An 18209-nucleotide genomic window follows, 5' to 3' on the forward strand; every position below is an offset into this window, starting at 1 on the left:
GGAGCCAGAGGCGTGGGGAGTTTGCCTCTATTGCTTTATTTGGTGTTTTATACAAGTGACTAAAATAAATAGAGTAACAAAGGCAGCTACATGGCCCACATCTCCCAGCTTCCTCAGGCTGCTGTCTAGGATGCCTAACCCCAGGGTACCGCTGACCACCCCCAACCCTGCACAGGGCAGGGCTGTGGGTAACTGGAGGAGGAGGTCACATTCTGGGGTTAGAAGGGGCCCAACGGACAGGAATTCTTCATATAAAAGAGGAAACACCTATTTAAAAAGTCCCAAAAATGTAAGAAACTCTATTTTAACCCCCAAAAAGGCTTATAAAAAAACAAAGCTAAAAATAATCAAAGGTCCCTTGTGTACCCCTGAGGGAAGGGGGAGGAACCAGGCACTGCTGGTGAGAGTCACAGTGGCCACAATCTCCTGTAAGGCAGCAGCTGGTAGGCTGAGCCCAGGCACTGTAAGAGCAAGCACGTGATGGCCAGGACACCCAGTCACACACCAGGAGCGCCAGGCCCAGCCTGGCCCCACAGTGGGCTACATAACATCCACAAAGAACTCGCTGGGATTGCCCATGGCCATGTGGAAGCTTTGGCGGCTGGCTGTCAGTTCTGGGGGCACAGAGCCCAGGTCTCTGACTGGAGGGGCCCCCGGAGGCTGCACTGCTGGAGGGACTGGAGGTGGAGGTGGGGGCATCACAACCACCATCATGGGGTTGTAGGGGAGGGCCATGCCAGGGGGCGGTCCATAGGGATGGAGCCCTGGGTGGGCTCGGAGATTAGGGGCACCCCCCGTTGAGCCTCTGGATGGAGGAGGGCCCCCATCGCTAGTCCCACTTGGTTCCCCACCCCGCCGAAGGCTGCCCCCTCGGCTGGAGGGCTCGGACTCACTGCCACTGCCGGACTTGGACTCGGGGGCCCGCTCCTCGGGCCTCCCCGTGCGCCCTGCCCCCCCATCGCTCCGTGTCGACCCACTGCTCCGGCTGCCTGTGGAGGGAGGGGAGGGGCAACTGAGTCCTCACCCGGGCTCCTCCCTGGCTCCCCTCTCACCCACCCTCAGATGCTGGCCGCACAGGTATGTGGGGATGACTCACCCTCACTGTGCTGGCTGCTGGCACTGCCCCCACCACAGGTGTAAGATGAAAGCTCATGGTAGGGCGGAGGCTGCGGGCTGTAGGGGTGTGGCGCAGGGTACTGGTAGGAGAAAGCGGGCAGCAGGGGCCAGGGGGTGGCCCCAGGCAGAGGGGCCAGCGTGTCCTGGTCTGAAGCCCCACTGGAGCCATCGTTGTCATTGACAGACAGGTTGACTAGGTCTGGAAAGCGACGGAAGAGACGGAGAAATCACTGCTTCAAGAGGCTAGGGCCCCAAGACACCGAATGGAGAGGAACTGGCAACAGTTCTCCCAGACCCACCCACGATGGAGCTCAAAACGGGTTCACAAGGGTCTCTGACAGGAAACTCCCACCTACTTCTGCCATGAGAGCAGGAGCACAGCCACTACCCACGTCTTTGCGGGACTCAGGTAAGAGGTGCACCTTCCCCCGGTGGACACAGTCCTGCACCTGGCACATGGCTTGTCCGGCGGCACATGGCTTGTCCAGCCGCACATGGGTGGACGTCAGCCCCCATCCTCGGCCAGTGCAGGACCTAGTGCGGGACACACGCTGCTCGACCATCCATGGTGGCCCTGGCTGCGGTTTCTGGGCTAGGTCTAGGGTTGGAGAGGCAGAACAAGGCAGGCAAAGCCACACTCCCTGAGTTGGGGCAGGGGGACTTACAGCTCTCACAGCCACCACTGAGGTCTCCGAAGACGTAATAGCACTGCTCAGAGAAGGTGATCTTGTTGACGGTGTGTCGGATCAGGCCTGCTTTGAGCAGCCCGCTGGCATACTTGCGGGCCTCCCGCCGCTCAGGAAAGCCCTCCACGTGATGGTAGAGCCAGTCAACCACATCCGAGCCTGGGAGCACCCACAGTGGAAAAAGGCCTCAGGTTCTCCTTCCAACTCCTGCTCTCGCCTCTGCCTGTGCCATTCCTGGCTTTGGTCACCTCCTCCTCCCCTTCTCAGCCACCTGCCCAGGACCCAGCCATACCCAGAAAGGCATTAGGGATGGTGATCTTGAGCCACATGCGGTCCCGGACTTCCAGTCCAGACTCTGGAGCTGCCATGGCCTTGGTCACCGATGCCATATCTGTATGGATGGAGAGACCCCGGCCTTCACAGCCTGGCAGAGGAGACAACGGGGAACCAGGGTCAGGGATCACTCCCACAAGGGCAATGGGTCAGACCACTGCGGGACAGCCTTCTGCTGGGAGGGTGGGATGAGGTGGGCTGGCGGCTCACCATCAGGCAAAGACGATCCAGATGTAATGGTGCTCATGGAGGAGGAGCCTGGATAGGCTGGGAAGGTGCCAGTCAGAGCCGCGGAATGGGACACCCAGGCAGCAGGGTCAATTGGCTGGATGGGCTCATCTGGGACAAAGATGGCACCAAAATGACCCATTCTCAGTCCCCAAAAGCCAGCCCAGTCCCTCCCTGACTCAGCCTCCTGCTCCACCTCTGCCTGGACCCTCCTCCCACCCATTCCCCATGACCACAGGCCCGGCCCCAGTCTCCTAGCCAGCCCCCACCCCCAACTTCAGGCCCCTCCCTGAGTGTCACTCACTTCGGGGGAGAGTGAAATAGGCCTGAGGAGAGGGATCCCAGCACTTGGCCACAGTCAGCACAATGGGGCTATGGGGAAGAGAAGTCCAGTCAAGGGTGCAGGGGAAGAGGAGGCCTCAGGAGGGCGGGGGTCTGAAGCAAGGATGGATTAAGAGACACAAAGAGGGAGAAGCAAGCACATCACGGCTGGGCTAGAGAAGGTGAGGGTGGAAAGCACCACAATGTGGATGACTCATCAACATGGAAAACTCTTAAAAACATACTGCCAAGTGAGACGAGAGAGTACACGCTGTACAATTCCATTCACAGAAAGTCCAAAAACAGGTAAAACGAAACCGCGGTGTTCAAGGATACATGCAAGGGTGGTAACTATCCAGTGAGGCAAAGCTTTTCTTTGTTATGGTGATGGCCGAAGAAGTCAGGAGAGTGACTACCCCTGGGGCGGTGAGGCATTTGGGAGCAGGAAGGGACATCTGAGAAGGAAGTTCCAGGGCATCAGCTATCTCCTATTTGATGGTCTAGGTGGCAGTGACATGGATATTCACTCTAGTATTATTTGCTACGTCGTGCATTTGTTTCACGTACTTTGAACGTTATGTCTTAGCACTTTTTTTTGGTTGAGATGGAGTCTTGCTCTGTCGCCCAGGCTGGAGTGCAGTGGCGTGATCTCGTTTCACTGCAACCTCCACCCCCCGGGGTTCAAGTGATTATCCTGTCTCAGCCACCTGACTAGCTGGGACTACAGGCGTGCGCCACCATGCCCACTTAATTTTCCTATTTTTAGTAGAGACACGGTTTCACCACATTGGTCAGGCTGGTCTCGAACTCCTCACCTCAGGTGATCCACCCATCTCGGCCTCCCAAAGTGCTGGGTTTACAGGCGCGAGCCACCACGCCCGGCTGTCTTAGTACTTATTAAAATTCCAAAACAAAACATGAAAGAGAAAAAAAAAGAGGACTGAGGACCTGCAACCCGCTCCGCAACTCACCCAGGCTTATGCACAATGTCCCTCAGCACCCGCACGGCGTCATCATTGCTCATGTTCTCAAAGTTCATGTCATTCACCTGGAAGCGAGGGCAAGTGGGTCAGAGACACGGTGGGAGAGGCTGAGGGCCCCCATGCAGGGCAGCTCTGCGGCCCTACCCCAGCACACCTGCAAAAGCATGTCCCCTGGCTCAATGCGCCCGTCGGCCGCCACAGCCCCACCCTTCATGATGGAGCCAATGTAGATGCCTCCGTCTCCCCGCTCATTGCTTTGGCCCACAATGGAGATACCCAGGAAGTTGTACTTCTCTGTGGAGAGAGGCCATGTGAGGACAGGAGCCCCAGCCACAGGACGCCCGGAACCCTAGAGACCAGGCCCTCCCCACGCCCTAGCCACAGGCTCTCCCCATACCCATGTTTAGCGTGACTGTGATGATATTGAGAGACATTGTGGAATCTGTGACGCTGCTGAAGGACGACGTCTGTGGTGGGAAAAGAAGGAGCTAGAGTGCCCTTCAATAACCCAGGGTCAACCCTGGGGTGCTGCCGGTGTCCTGGCACCGCCCAAACCAAAGCCCATGCCCCACCTTCTCCCAGCACCAGCCTTCCTGTAGGAAGCCCTCACCCTCTCCAGGCGGGGTGGCCGCTGCTTCCTTCGCCGCCGGTGGCGCTTAAGGAGGCGGGAGGCACTGCTCTGCTCCGTGGAGCTGCTGAACCTGCCAGGAGGTTGGGAAGGAGAACAAACGTAGGCCAAAGTGGTCATGGGGCCAAGAGAAAGAACAAGAGGATGGACTGGAGAACGAGAGACGGGGCTGGGTGAGCTGGGGAGAGCTGTGCGGAGCCACACCTGCTCATGGTGTCCTCCTCGTCCGAGTCCCCCAGGCTGGTACTCTCCAGCTCGCTGGTCATGAGGGTAGAGGAGCTCTCGTATTCGGCCAGGTGGCGCTCCAGCCTTGAGGGGCCACCAGTCCTGTGGCCCCCAGCTGCATATGGACAGGAAGCTCAGGAGCCAAGCTTCCCCCTGCTCACCCCACCAAGGCTGGGGTCTGGCCCAGCCCTTCCCGGCCCCCAGGCCTGCCCCTCACCGCCATGCTCACTGCTGTCTCTCCTGCGAGGCCGCTCCCGCCTCAGTGACACTACTGACTCGGTTTCTGTCTCAGGCTCCAGATTCTCATGGCTGCTGGACACATTAGGGCTGAACAGGCAGAGATGGTTTCCAACCCACATCAGGAGAACAGGGCTCCGGATCCTAGGCGTCCCCTACCAAAGGCCTGGGTTCCCTCCTCACCTCCCACCCCCGCAGTCAGGAATCTGAAGGACTTACTGGAAGGATGGAGGCCTTGAGTCCCCAATGCCGCTGGTCCTCTCGGGTGGCAAAGGGGGTAAAGGTGGGGCTGGAGGCGCCAGTTCTGCCCGAGGCTCATGGACTGGAGGGGCCATCTCGGGTTGGGGATTATCTGAGGACACCAGCTAGAAGGGTGCAAATGATAAACACTGGTTCACCTGGGAATCAAAGTGTGACAGGTGGCAGTAAGTGAAAGAATGAGAAAGGGTCTCAGAGAGCTGGAGAAGAGCAAAAAAACCTAGCAAGTATTAGAGACTCCAGAAGGAGAAGGCTGAGGGCCTCTCGCCGGCTCTCCGAACAGACAGGAGGTAAAGAGCCAGGGCTGCTAACGCCTGGCCTGGGGAGGCTACAGAAACAGACTGAGGCTTGGGGGAGCTTGGCAATGCTGAGGGGACCTGGCCCTCGGTGTCAGAACCTCTTACCCAGGATACCACCCTTCCGTTGAAGCAGGGGAGGCGGGCGTTGTCATCTGAAATTTCTTCCTTCACCACTCTGCCAAGAGACGAGGTAGAGTCAGTGAGTTGGAGCATCCCCACCCCCACCCCCACCCCCACCCCCACCAAACTTTCCCCCAGTCTTCACCTGGCTGCAGGATGTTGACTTTCTCCTGCCCTGTTCAGGTCTTCTCTTACATTGAAAGAACGCACTCTGACACCTAAGAAATCTCCAAACTCAATCCCCTTTCCTTATTTCTCCTCTCCCTAACGCACCCTCAGGGGCACAGTGCTGCTCCAAAGACTTCCTTGAGTCTGACTCAAACCTCTTAGTCCAATTTCAAAGGCAATCCCCTACGCTGATGCAGCTGCCTAAGATACCTATCTAACGAGACTGGCTGGTAGCCTCCTCTCAACCCCACCCCTGTTCCTTACAAACCTTCCAAAAAGGTCAGGCACGGTGGCTCACGCCTCTAATCCTAGCACTTTGGGAGGCTGAGGTGGGCGGATCACCTGAGGTCAGGAGTTCAAGACCAGCCTGGCCAATATGGTGAAACCCCATCTCTACTAAAATACAAAAATTAGCCGGGCATGATGGTGGGTGTCTATAATCCCAGCTACTCAGGAGGCTGAGATGGGAGAGTCGCTTGAACCCAGGAGACAGTGGTTGCAGTAAGTCGAGATCGCGCCACTGTACTCCAGCCTGGGCGGCTCAAAAAAAAAAAAAAAAACCTTCCGAAAAAGGCTTTGGTCCTTATCAAAGCCTCTACTCTTATACTTTCCTTTAGTTTTCTCTAATTCATTTCTAGAAGACTGTCCTTTCTTGAGTAAAAACACCCATTAGAGGCCAGGCGTAATGGCTCACACCTGTAATCCCAGCACTTTGAGAGGCCGAAGTGGGCAGATTACCTGAGGTCAGGAGTTCAAGACCAGCCTGGCCAACATGGTGAAACCCTGTCTCTACTAAAAATACAAAAATTAGCCAGGCATGGTGGTGCACACCTATAATCCCAACTACTCTGGAGGCCAAAGCAGGAGAATCGCTTGAACCCAGTAGGCGGAGGTTGCAGTGAGCTGAGACTGCGCCGCTGCACTCCAGCCTGGGCAGAGTGAGACTCCACCTCAAAAAAAAAACAAAAAACAAACAAACAAAAAAAACACCCATTAGATCAAACAAACAATGGAAGTTCCTCATTAGACTGAAAGCTCCCAAGGAGAGGGCAAGCTGGGGTTCCCATTCCCCTGTGCCTCATTGGGCACAAAATTCTGCACGAAGCAATCTGCTCAACCTGACAAATCCCAAAGCCCAGCCTTGGGGTCATCTCTCCAATGGGTTCCCTGTGGTGGACTGGACTTGCCCCTTCTTCTTTACCACGACATCAAATCATGAACACTTACTCTGGTCAACACCATGTCCTAGCCACACACCACACACTGACACTTAAGCACTAACAAATACTGTCGACTAAACGAATAAACGTATAAAGCATCAGGCTCTCTGCCCTAGTTGTTCCTCTCTCTCTTTCCACACACAACCTTAGCCCCAAATTAGGACACCTTGTCTAATTAACCCGTTAGCCTAATATGGTCATGGGAGCCAGGATATATATCAACATAATCCATTTGCTGTCAATGAGACAACACAGCCCAGTCACTACCAACCCGTCTCAGCATAATGTAGGATTCTTCCCAACATAACACAATCTCAGCACAGCTTGGTCCACTCTGAGGCAAATTATTCTGTATCACCATAACCTACTTTATAGAGTAGTCAGCCTCCATGCTAATGACAATTACCATTCACCAAGAATTTCCCATGTGCCACACACACACGTGCACTAACCATTTCATTCTGTGATTTTCTCCATGTCACAGATGAGATCAAGACACAAAATTTAAATAAATTGTCCAAGATTACATTGCTGACAACTAGAAAAACCTTGACTTAAAGCCAAGATAACTCCCAAGATAGTATCAGCATCCCCATGTCAAACATCTTTCTAGCTAGAGTCCAGTTTGTTCAGTTCTTCTAAAACCCATGCTATCCCAACTTAATCCAGCCTGCCTTCAAAAAAGCGCCCGGTTGGGCCGGGCGCGGTGGCTCACGCCTGTAATCCCAGCACTTTGGGAAGCTGAGGCGGGCGGATCACGAGGTCAGAAGTCAGAGACCAGCCTGGCTAACACGGTGAAACCCCGTCTCTACTAAAAAATACAAAAAATTAGCCGGGTGTGGTGGCGGGCGCCTGTAGGCCCAGCTACTTGGGAGGCTGAGGCAGGAGAATGGCGTGGACCCGGGAGGCAGAGCTTGCAGTGAGCCGAGAATGCGCCACTGCACTCCAGCCTGGGCGACAGAGCGAGACTCTGTCTCCAAAAAAAAAGCAGAGGTTGAGGACCCAGAGAGCTCAGCCCCAAAGACCATAAACACAAAACGGCTTTCTCTGCATTATTTACACGCCAATCTAGTCCAAGATAGCCCTGAATGTCCCAAATTACCCTAGGATAGCCCAATCTATTCTAGCACAGACTACAATGCCCCCACACGCAGCTGTCTGCACCAATCTAGACTAGAACATCCCAATACGGCTGCCTGTGCTAGCACAGGCCCCAACAGTCTTGTCTGCCCCTATACCGAGTGGTCCAGTGAAACCAAGTCTTGCCCCAAGAGAAACCAGGATTAACCAATACAAGTCCATAATGGCCCAAGTTTTTTTTTTTTTTTTGAGACAGAGTCTCGCACTGTCACCCAGGCTGGAGTGCAGTGGTGCGATCTCGGCTCACTGCAACCTCCGCCTCCCAGGTTCAAGAGATTCTCCCTGCTTCAGCCTCCCAAGTAGCTGGGACTACAGGCGCGCGCCACCACGCCCGGCTAATTTTTTGTATTTTTAGTTAGTAGAGATGGGGTTTCACCGTGTTAGCCAGGATGGTCTCGATCTCCTGACCTCGTAATCCGCCCGCCTCAGCCTCCCAAAGTGCTGGGATTACAGGCGTTACAGGACTCCTGAGAACGTACTAAACAACCAGACAATGGATCAATTTACTCAGTACAGACTAGAATACTCCAAAATAAACCAGTATGCCCCCACCTATTGCAGTAGAGCCTAATCTTGTCTAATCTGGTTTAGGATATCCTAGTCTGTCCGTGCGCCTCAATCTATCCAAGCATAACCTTGTCCATCCTGGGATAGTCAACCTACCTCAGCATAGTACAATCTGCTCCACCATAGGCCAGAAAATCCCAGTGTGGCCCAAAGTAGATGTGTGCCCCTCCACGTCGCCCAATCCACTCTAGCAAAGCCCCCGTCAGTCCTATATAGGCCTTGCGCTCACCCGAAATCCTGATCCATAGACTTGAAAAAGTACTTGGCGCCCGCGGGCCGCTGCAGGACGCTCTTGAAATCGCCGAGGGTGATGCGCTCGGCGGGGACAGGGATCTTCACCAGGTAGGGAGTCTCTTCCTCATCCAGGTGGTAAATCACCTTCGTCTCCCCAATCCCACCGCCCCCAGTGCTGCTGCCCGCCATGGTCTCGCCCGCGCGCTCCCGGGCTCCACCGCCCACCCAAGGGGCTAATGGCCCCTGCCGCGCCTGCGCACACCCGCAAACCGACGCGCGAGCGCGGACAGGACTGACCCAGTACGGGAGAGAAGCAAAGGGAAAAAAGCAGGGATCTGCGAGGGTGGCGGCGGGGGGCGGGCCGCGGGCTGCGACTCAAAGCCCAGGTCTCAGCGGCCGCCGCGCGCCACCGCCACCGAGGCCGACGCCGCGAGCGTCCTCCAGGTCCCCGCCCACCTCTCCTCATGTCACGTGACTTAAAGGCGCCCACCCCGCGCTCTTCAGCCGCCCTCCGTCACGTGATCCCCTCCCAATCACGTGACCGCCTGACTCCGCCTAGTGCCCCCGCCACATGATCGCTGCCTTCAGCAACGGTCTCCCAGCCCCCAAACGTGTACCCCAGCCGAGGTCCTCGGAGCACCCAGGCTAAGCTGGCCTGTGCCCTCAGGAAGCGGACCATCGGCTCCCACCCCGCTTTACCCCACCCAGGATGGAGCACGAAGCAACTCTGACCCGCAGGAGTGTGCGTGCAGGGAGTGAAGGTGTGGGGATTGTGGGGGTTCCTAGACTCGAGTGGGGAGGGCCAAATACAATGAAAGCTCTAAGGTGGCTTACTCGAGTGTCTTGGGGTGGGAAAGGCCCAGTGCTGTGCTATCTTCAGATTGGACTTTGAGAGGTGAGTTTCAGCCCCACCTCCAGCTAGTCTTCAGCCACCAAAGCCTCCCTCCCGAGCAGGACAGTGAGGGCTATAAACACAAAAGAGCCCACTCTGCTTTATTTACAACACGCAGGCTGTCTGTACAAACAGCGGCCAATATTATTAAAAACAAAAGAGGTGAGTGAGAATCGTCACCTTTCTGCTTTCCTTCCTCGCTTGGCCAGGCTCTAGTACTCCACCTTTGAGCTGCCATGCCCAATAGGGGAAGTCCAAAATTAAAAATACAACCGGTGTAGAAGAAAATAAATGGGGAGTGAAATAGAAGAAAAGATGAGGGAGGGGATTGCTAATATTTACACTAGAGTTTTATAGACAACTGTCCCATTCCATCCCAATTCCAATCCTGACCCAGAAAGAGATGGTGGCAGGTCCAAGAGACAGATTATGTGTGGAGACACAGCCAGCCTCCCGTCCCCAACCGTGATGGGTTCAATTCAAGTCCACAGAGTGGGGAGGAAGGATAGGGTAGGAAAGTGAGACACTCATTTTCAAACAAGTCTCCCTTGGGAATTCCTGCCTTGAAGTGCAGACAGTATCCAAGCTCCAGGGGATAGGCTGAGGACCCTGAGGCTCAGTTCCCAAATCATGTTGTCATTTGGAAGTTCCAGGCTAAAGTTGGTGCCATCAGGGCTCTCCAGATTTGGGAGGCCCCCCTAACCGCCGGGCCTCTGGCCTCAGTTCCTTGCATTTCTGGCAATAAAAGAAGTCAGGGACGTTGGTCTTCTTAATCTTAGCACAGGAGAGGTGGATCCACGTCCCACACAGGCTGCACTCAATCATGGGCCGCCCTGCAAAGGGCTTTCGACAGTAACATGTGATCAGATCCCATGAGTCATCACCTGGGAAAAGAAGGTTTGTTTGGTATTCTGCCTGAGCTGTTGGATCCACAACACCCTCAAACCCCTCGCCCCAGCCCAAACCTCTCACCTGATTCTACCATGATGTCCTCGTCCATGACCCGCATCTCGCCTTCACTGGAGCTGGCATCTCCATCTTGACTTGTTTCAGTGCTGCCCACCTCCTTGCTTTCACTGTCAGCAGGAGGGACTCCTTCAGGGTGCACTGTGGCAGGGGGCCTAAGAGCCTCGGGGGGTGTTGGCAGCACAGGGGCTGGGGCTTCACCCCCTACCACTGTTGCCATCTCTTCCTCTTCTTCCTCTTCCTCTTCTTCCTCCTCCTCTTCAGAGTCTGTATCACTGGGGGGTGCCTGGGGAGGCCCAGGAGGTGGGAGTCTATCCCCCCGTTCTGCCTTTTTTAACTTCCGCTTCTTGCTCTTCTTGATTCGAGATCTCTTTTCCCCATCCCCAGGAGTTGGCCGAGGCCTCCGAAGCACCCCAAAGCCAGCCCCAGCTCCTGGCCCCAACTTTCGGTTCTTTCGGTCCTTCTTTCGAGGAGGATGGGAGACGTCCCCCTGGGAAAGGGGCACGGGGGTAAGAGCAGCAGGGGGCCGGGAGGTATGTGTCAGGGATGTGGGGGACAAAGGAGATGCCACTTTGGGCCCATCCAGATCAAAGAGAGAGTCCTTGAGCTTCATCTTCTCAAGCAAGGTAGCACTGTCGGGGGCCTGCAGACGAGAGAAAGTGGACCTTGGGGGTCCTGGCTGGGTGGGACCTGCTTGAGCTGCCCTTCTCTTGGATGACTTTGCTTTCTTAACAAAAGTCTGGATGGTTCGAAGATCTGAGGGGGCCGAGTCCCAGCCATCACTGTCGGCCGCACTCTCTCCTCGCAATGGAGAGCTGGAGCCAGAGGCTGGCCAGTCACTTTCCTTAAAAGGGGGAAGAGACCAGGATCAGCAGAACCCCAGTGTCATCTCAGCCCCTCCACAAACCCAGCTTGAGAAGGAGTGACTGGATTTACCCCAAAATGTCCTACCTCAACCACTAAATCCCACTGTACTCCAAAAACTTCTCCCCACCCCAATTCCCATCAGCATGTCCTCTTGACCAGTCCGTGTTACCTCTACCCTCAAGTCTGATACCTCACCGCTGCCCCTGCCCAGGGCCTGTGGAACACTGTATCGCCCAGACCAGAGCCGTATGTCCTTAGCTCTTTTTCTGTATAGCCTCATTTGTTACCATTTTCATCTCCCTAAAACTTATCCATAAACACCTTCCATTCACAGCACCTCAAGACTATGCCAAAATCTCGACCAGCGACTCCAAATCCCCCTTCCTTTTCACTGCTGTTCAAGCTAGCTATCCCGGCCATCCACTCCCCGCATACCAGCTTTCCTACCACAGCCCTAGGAGTCTCCAACTTCCCTGGTCTTACATATAATTTCTAGAGGCCTCCTTCTATAAAGCAATACAGTTCTGTTTGAACAACAGCCACTCTATAGTCCCACGACACCAGCCTCAAGTCAGTAATTCTCTTGCCCCTACCTCTTTGCTAGGGGGAATGTAACCAGCATATGCCAAAACAAAACTGCAGAATTTGTTGAAATCCTCAATTGTTCTCCGCCGTTTCTCCGGTGGCTGAAAGGAAGAAGATATGGATCACATGGAAAGCCACACAGTTTAAGAAGGGCATTCCCAGAGACCCAGTCCCTAAGTCAGGCGTCTAGGAAAGGGGGGCGGGGGGCGTTGTCAGGCAGGGCTACTAGGCTGCAAAGGTAAGGCAAACCTCACCTGAGTCTCTGGCTTAAGAGTCGGAGGTGGATCTGGAAAAGCAATAAAAGCTGAGTCAAGACACTAGGAAACAGTCTGTGTAAAACTCCCCCTCTAAATCCCGTTGTTCCTAAGTGAACCCCCTGCTCTCCCAGGTCCCTCTGCCAGGCCAGCAGGCCCCCAGCTGTGTTGGATCCGCCCCGGCTCCCCCTTCCGCCCCGCGAGGGGCGGAGCCTGGGCGCGGCGCCCTCTGAGGCCTCGCTATAGCGCTCCCCTTCCCCCAACCGGAGGCCCGGCGCCCCGCCCCCCCAACTCACGGTCTCTCTCGACTCCAGTCTACTTGGATCCCTCAGCGCCCCACCCCACCGTACCGCTCCCGGGGCCGCGTCCGGGCCGCCGCCCGCCGCCCCCGTCCTTCACACGCGCCCGGAGCCCCGAGTTCTTACCCGGCCGCGCTCCACCGCCTCGGGCCCTCCGAGACCGCACACGCCGCCCGCCGGCCCCCAGGGTCCAGGATGACCACGCCGAACCGCTCCCCGCCCTCCGGCCCCTTCTACTCGAGCACGCGGCCCGGCGCGCCCCTCACCCCCACCCCAAACACACACAGGCACACGCATCCAACGCTACTTCACGGCCGGGACAGACCCGGGAGCTCTAACCCGGACGCGGCCCCACCTGCCCCCCCGCCCATACCGCGCTCCCCACAATTTCGCCGTCCCTCCGCCCCCATCCGGGGCTTTGGCCCCTCCCCGTCTCGAGCTTCTCGGGCTCCCCACCGGGCCCCCCGGCCCTGTTCCGAGCCCTCTCCGGCCGCCGCCCCCCCTCCGCCCCCGTACTCACCACCCAGTTACTAGGCTATGGACCCCTCAACTCTGGCCCCTTCCCCCCCAACCAGCCACTCTCTCTCTCCACAGCAGCCACCGCTGCTGCCGCCGATGCCCCCCTCACCCTCAGCAACTCCCAGGCTCTTAACCCTCGCGGACCAACCCTACCCCCCCCCCAAGTCGCCGGTCTTAACCCCCCCCCACCCCGCCCCACCACCCCCTACAACTACCCAGCTCGCCTCGCTTCCTGGCTCGCGCTCTCCACAACTACCCCCCGGTACAGGTCCGTCTGCCGTAGACAATACCCAGACCCCCTCTTCTCCCCACAACTATCTGCCCACCCCTCCGACAATCACCGGGCATTCTCCGGCGGCAACTACTCGGAGCTCCAGTACCACCGCTACAAACTACCCCACCTCGGCGAACTACCGGGCCCCTCACTCAGCCTCTTCTACGTCCTCCCTCCTGAGCAACTCTCCGGCCACCGGATTCCCCCAACCTTCCAGTTCCAGGGCCCCAATCTGCCGGTGGCCCTTTCGGGCCCTAACCCCCGAGGCTCCGGGTTTCAAGCTCCTATCCCCCGCACCCCCACACCGTCTGATCTCCAACTACCCCAGCCCAGTCTCCCACTCCTCTTTCTCCAAGGTCTCTCAACTCGTCGCTCTCCCACCTCCAGTGCCAGCCTCCCGACCCCCTCCCCAAACTCCCCCGCTGGGCTCCGGGGCTCGACCTCCAAGTTTGCCAATTGATTCCTCGCCCGCCCCCCGCCGGCTCAGCGCTCCGCGCCGGTCGAGAGCTCACCTTCGGGACTGGGCTCCGCCATGGCTTCCAGCATCGCCCCCTCCCCTCCTCCCGGTCCGGCGCCCCCCTCCCCGGAGCCGGGGATCCCGGTGCCGCCTCTAGTGCTCGATGCTCCCACTGCTTCGCTCCACAGAAGTGTCCGCCTCAGCCCGGTTGAGACTCGAGTCCGCTAGCCGCTGCCGCCACCTCCCTCTACCACTGCCTCCCGCACTCCCGGACCGGGCCCCCTCCCCCCGCGCCGCCGGCCGCCTGCTCCCTCCTCCTCCTCCTCCTCTCTCCTCCCTCCCTCCTCTTCTCTCCCTCCTCCCCCCGCCGGCGCCGAGGCGCAGTGCACCAAGGGTTTTGTAGTCCGTCCGGGAACAGCGGAAAAGGGACCGCATGAACCTCCGGAACTTTGATTCCCAGAAAGCCACAGACTGGCGCAGGCGCACCAAGCCGCTCCCCTCCCCCGGGGAGCGGCGGGGAGACCAGGAGTCGGAGGAGAGAGCGGAAGTGCGCGCGCAGGCCCCTGGGAGATGTAGGCTGGGCGGGACCAAGAAAGAAGAGGAAGAAGGGATTAGAACTCTCGGCCACCATACTGCCTCGTTCTGCAGCTTCTTTCTCCCCCGGGGGACCGCCCCACTTCCGGCCTGCCGGAGAAATGATTGCTGGGAGTTGAAGTATTTGGCGATAATGGCTCCCCCTCCCAGTCTTCTCCCTCCCTGATTCCACTCTGCCGGATCCCACACACCGGCAAAAGTCTAGCCAAGTGACATGCAACTGAGAACAGCCGTTTTACTAGCTTGCACACATGAAAATATCTTAATTAGAATGTTCTAGCAAATGTGGATGTTCACCTAAAGCAGGTACATCGGAACTTTCTCCACAGGAACCCACAGTAAAAAAAATTTTTTTACATGAGCATTTTTAACATTTAGTTTCACATGCGTGTCATAAAACTAAAGTTTCAAGAAATGATCCTCAGTATTCCATTCCATCACAACAAAAGCACCCTCTTTTTGCAGACAGGGAAAAGCCCAACATGAACAGAATAAACCAAAATATACTTCTATTCCTCCAGCTTGTACCCAATACTCTTCTTTCCCCACCACAGAAACCCACTGACACCTTGGAAAGACTTAAAATCAGCGGGACGAGGGGAGCAACACAAGGCAAAATTCAGTTCAGCTTGGTGGTTTCCTCTTTATTGATGTGCCTCCTACCTTCCCCCCACAATTTCAGTCCCTTCCAACTACCCCCAAAAAAGAAGGTAGTGAAAGGAAGGGATTGCTGGGGTTCTGAGCCCCTTGAGCAGTCAGAAAGGGAACAGAAACCAAAACAATCACTGGATGTGACAGAGACTGACAATCAAGAAGTCTAAAGCAGGATGGGAAAGGCGGGCAGAGAAAGGGGAAGAAAGGAGAAAGGAGAGTTACAAGATGCCAACTCCACCATTACCCCTCCTAAGAGAGGCTGGAGAGAAAGCCTCAAACATTAAGAAGTGCCGGTCCTGAATAAGGGAGGTGGTGTTTGAGCTTGAAGGAGGAGGAGGTCAAGAAAGGGGGGCCACCTCTCTCTTTGTAGAATGAGACCCCCCTCCAGCTCAGGGGCAGCAGCTTCACAGACCGTAGACACTTTCGTCACTGTAGGCAATGTAGAGAAAGAAGTCTTCTTCATGGTGTTCCTGGGATGAAAGCAGAAAACTGTTCAGCAACTGGGCTCCAGTTACTTAAACCAACCATGACCCAGACACGTTCTTCTAGAACCACAAACCATTGCCCGACTCCTTCACTGACTCCAAGGCCTACCACACGAGCAGTATAATCTCTGCAGTCCTGGGCAAAAAGGCCTCAAACTGTTTTCTGCTGCTTTGGAATGGGGAGGGGGACTGCGAAGAGTCCCGAACAGACGGTTTCTCTAGCTCACTGTTCTCTTTCCTTCTCTCTACTCCTACTGTTCTGTCCAAACCCCCAACCCACGGCTATTATGAAACTTTAAGGCAAGCCAGGAAGCTAGTCCAAAACTACTGATGTAACAACACTTTCTTCCCCTCACGCTCTTCCCAGATTCCTCTCCAAAGCCTCCACCACTTCCCAGTCACCATACCTGGTAGAGCTGACCCATTGTGGCACTGGTGGGTGGAATGACATTGTTGACAAAGAAAAACAAGGCATCCTCAGCTCGGAGATGAATTCGCTTCCGGATCAAGAAGTAGAACTGACCAACTGCAAAAGATACAAGGTGCAAGAAAGTCACAGAGGTCAAAAATGCCCTCAAAAGAACAGCTGCTAGGTGAGGCCTCCTCCCGCAGAGACTGCACTCCCACCCACAGGAAGCAAGCCTGAGTCTTGGGTCAGGTTCCCACCTGTGAGATCAGAAGGCACCAGGTATTTCTTTTTGTCCAGGTCTCCTATCCGAGCTTTGGGAGCCTTTTCTACTATCACCTGATAAAGAGATGAAAATTAGGAGACAGAAGGAATGCAGCCCCGAAGCTGCACCTGTCAAGAACTCAAGAAACAATATTCCTAGTACCTAAATCTACCCCAGACTCATCTCTTTGTCTTTGTACACGCGGTGCAGCACTGGGTCCCAGATATCCTGACCTCACTGACTGGAGCTCATTTAAATATCCAGAATCCATCCCCCAATAGGGCGTCACCATAAACAACTATCTTAATCAGACGGAGATGACTTGTCTGGGTCGACTGGTGATTCAATCTCGCAACCTTAGCTAGCTGGGGGGATGACCATTTGAAGCTCAGGCTGTCAAACTCTCTAAGGCCTCCACTCACGCAAATGCTAAGGTTTCTCTCTCCTGTCCACATCCCTCTCAACCCCACATCCACCACTACCCCACTCCTTTCATCCTGGGTCCCAAGGACAGCAGTTTCAGGCTCGCTCCCAACCCCACCACAGCCAGCAGCCTGATCCCTACGCTGCCTGTCCCAGATCCAAGGCCAGGCTGTGGCGTCAGCGTAAGCGTCCCGCGCCCTCGGCCCTGGCTACTGTCCTCACCGGCACCCGGTCCGGGTATTTCTTTCGGATCTTCTCGCCCTCAGAGCGGCGCTTCTCGAACGGATGCTCTTCTTTGTACACGAACTTCATCCTCCCGGGAACCGGGCTGGACCGGGCTGGGCTGAGGGAACCCGGGGGGGCCGGGACGGGGGGCGGCGGCGACGGCGGCGACGCGCGGGCGGATTCAGCGGAGCGATCCACGAATTTGCGCCACTTCCCTATTCACCAACCCCGCCCCCGACTATCGGGGACTGCCCCCCCCCCGCTAAGCTACGCCACTACCTCAGCGGCGCTAACGCTGCTAGCGTAGCACCACCCACTGACCGGCCCCTCACGCCATTAGCGTAATCGCTTTGGAATCAATTTGTGGGCTACGCAGGCGACGTAGCAAAAACGGTTGGCTTTTGCTCATCGAAAATAGCTCTAAACCTGTTCCCCAACCTTCCCCTCAAGGAAGCTGGGGGTGAAGAGGAGTAAAAGATGGTAATCATCATACGAGACTTGGTTCTCCAAGTTCCTTTCGTTAACAACGTAGAAGAACATCAGAGACAATTACAAGGTTAGCTATTCACGAACCGTGTTGCTACGCTGAAGGCGGCCGTTGACACCAAAACAAAGTAGTACCCAAGTGGCGGAGATGATCTTCAGAAATAAGAGGTCAAAAAGAAAACAGATGTTTGGAGAGATGTACAGAACGCTTAAGTGCCAAGAATGAGTAGACCAATAGGGACTGGAGAGGAGGTTGGAGAGGTAGGGACTACGCCAGCGCGGAGGAACACTGCAGGGCTTCTGAGTTAGATCATGTGATCTCAAAGAGGGCGGAGCGTCACGTGGCGGGTGCGCGAAGTAGGGCCGGCTTGGGAGGGCGCCGGGGAGGCTGGGCGACAGCTGGGAGGGGGACCGACGCCTTCCCGGACAGCGGAGGTCGGGGCGCCAACCGCCTGGGGGCAGCGCCCGCTTAACCTGTCCATGTCAGTGCCCCGGACGAAGCCCGAAGTTTTTCCAGCTCTACGCCCTTTGGTCGTCCAGGTTTCTTCTTTCGTGCTTCTGTAGTCTGCTGCTCCGAAGGTATCCTTCCACTCCCCACCAGCGCGCCCATCCTGTCACTCGGCCCTTCCCGCCAAAGCATCTGGTGTCCGCATTATTGTATCCCTATACTCAACACCACCTTTCCCGCTGCCCCTTGAGTCCAACAGCAGTCTCTTCCGCCTCTGCGCGGGGGACAGGGTGAATGTGAACAAAGTCCCCTCCCTTCATTTCCCAAAACCCCAAAGAAGGAACTAA

The 18209-nt window shown here is 56.2% G+C and overlaps 3 protein-coding genes across 11 annotated transcripts; all 3 read right to left on the reverse strand.

Annotated features, from left to right (window-relative positions):
* Positions 1–17: 17 nt before the first annotated feature.
* On the reverse strand, positions 18–9242 carry DVL2 (dishevelled segment polarity protein 2). 8 transcript variants are annotated; one of them, XM_054458094.2, is made up of 15 exons: positions 8759–9242; positions 5420–5489; positions 4977–5122; positions 4738–4847; positions 4500–4635; positions 4278–4368; positions 4065–4134; positions 3822–3961; positions 3656–3732; positions 2668–2735; positions 2346–2474; positions 2095–2226; positions 1782–1961; positions 1097–1315; positions 18–989 (listed from the first exon to the last, which is right to left on the reverse strand). In XM_054458094.2, the coding sequence occupies exons 1-15, from the start codon at positions 8950–8952 to the stop codon at positions 541–543; spliced, it is 2211 nt and encodes a 736-aa protein (XP_054314069.2). In that variant the 5' UTR covers positions 8953–9242; the 3' UTR covers positions 18–540. The 8 variants fall into 8 exon arrangements, with proteins under 8 accessions (XP_054314069.2, XP_054314071.2, XP_063513005.1 ...); XM_054458096.2 differs by having other exon boundaries at positions 2095–2193; positions 8759–9236; XM_063656935.1 differs by having other exon boundaries at positions 4738–4829; positions 8759–9231.
* A 489-nt stretch (positions 9243–9731) lies between these two features.
* Positions 9732–14612, reverse strand: PHF23 (PHD finger protein 23). Of its 2 annotated transcripts, none has more exons than XM_063656941.1 (5): positions 14266–14612; positions 12328–12359; positions 12082–12174; positions 10628–11465; positions 9732–10539 (listed from the first exon to the last, which is right to left on the reverse strand). In XM_063656941.1, exons 1-5 carry the CDS (start codon positions 14309–14311, stop codon positions 10325–10327), a joined length of 1224 nt encoding a protein of 407 aa, XP_063513011.1. In that variant the 5' UTR covers positions 14312–14612; the 3' UTR covers positions 9732–10324. The 2 variants fall into 2 exon arrangements, with proteins under 2 accessions (XP_063513011.1, XP_054314076.1); XM_054458101.2 differs by lacking the exon at positions 14266–14612 and adding an exon at positions 13932–14194.
* A 481-nt stretch (positions 14613–15093) lies between these two features.
* On the reverse strand, positions 15094–18137 carry GABARAP (GABA type A receptor-associated protein). Its single transcript, XM_054458107.2, has 4 exons — positions 16926–18137; positions 16276–16354; positions 16017–16135; positions 15094–15594 (listed from the first exon to the last, which is right to left on the reverse strand). The coding sequence occupies exons 1-4, from the start codon at positions 17013–17015 to the stop codon at positions 15529–15531; spliced, it is 354 nt and encodes a 117-aa protein (XP_054314082.1). The 5' UTR covers positions 17016–18137; the 3' UTR covers positions 15094–15528.
* Positions 18138–18209: the final 72 nt, after the last annotated feature.

The sequence above is a fragment of the Pongo pygmaeus genome, chromosome 19 (assembly GCF_028885625.2).
Source record: "Pongo pygmaeus isolate AG05252 chromosome 19, NHGRI_mPonPyg2-v2.0_pri, whole genome shotgun sequence".
NCBI lineage: Eukaryota > Metazoa > Chordata > Mammalia > Primates > Hominidae > Pongo > Pongo pygmaeus.

What these genes read in the sequence shown, in the direction of transcription:
- DVL2 (XM_054458094.2), bottom strand. Translation starts at nt 8,952, where the DNA reads ATGGCGGGCAGCAGCACTGGGGGCGGTGGGATTGGGGAGACGAAGGTG. An exon ending in TCTATGGATCAGGATTTCGG is followed by an intron (nt 5,490 to 8,758) that starts GTGAGCGCAAGG and finishes GTCTCTTGGCAG; the next exon opens with AGTGGTGAAGGAAGAAATTT. An exon ending in CTATTTCACTCTCCCCCGAA is followed by an intron (nt 2,475 to 2,667) that starts GTGAGTGACACT and finishes TCTTTGTCCCAG; the next exon opens with ATGAGCCCATCCAGCCAATT.
- PHF23 (XM_063656941.1), bottom strand. Translation starts at nt 14,311, where the DNA reads ATGCGGTCCCTTTTCCGCTGTTCCCGGACGGACTACAAAACCCTTG. An exon ending in GACGGACTACAAAACCCTTG is followed by an intron (nt 12,360 to 14,265) that starts GTGCACTGCGCC and finishes TTGCTTTTCCAG; the next exon opens with ATCCACCTCCGACTCTTAAG. An exon ending in ACATTCCCCCTAGCAAAGAG is followed by an intron (nt 11,466 to 12,081) that starts GTAGGGGCAAGA and finishes CCCCCTTTTAAG; the next exon opens with GAAAGTGACTGGCCAGCCTC.
- GABARAP (XM_054458107.2), bottom strand. Translation starts at nt 17,015, where the DNA reads ATGAAGTTCGTGTACAAAGAAGAGCATCCGTTCGAGAAGCGCCGCTCT. An exon ending in GGTGCCTTCTGATCTCACAG is followed by an intron (nt 16,136 to 16,275) that starts GTGGGAACCTGA and finishes TATCTTTTGCAG; the next exon opens with TTGGTCAGTTCTACTTCTTG. An exon ending in CAATGGGTCAGCTCTACCAG is followed by an intron (nt 15,595 to 16,016) that starts GTATGGTGACTG and finishes CTTTCATCCCAG; the next exon opens with GAACACCATGAAGAAGACTT.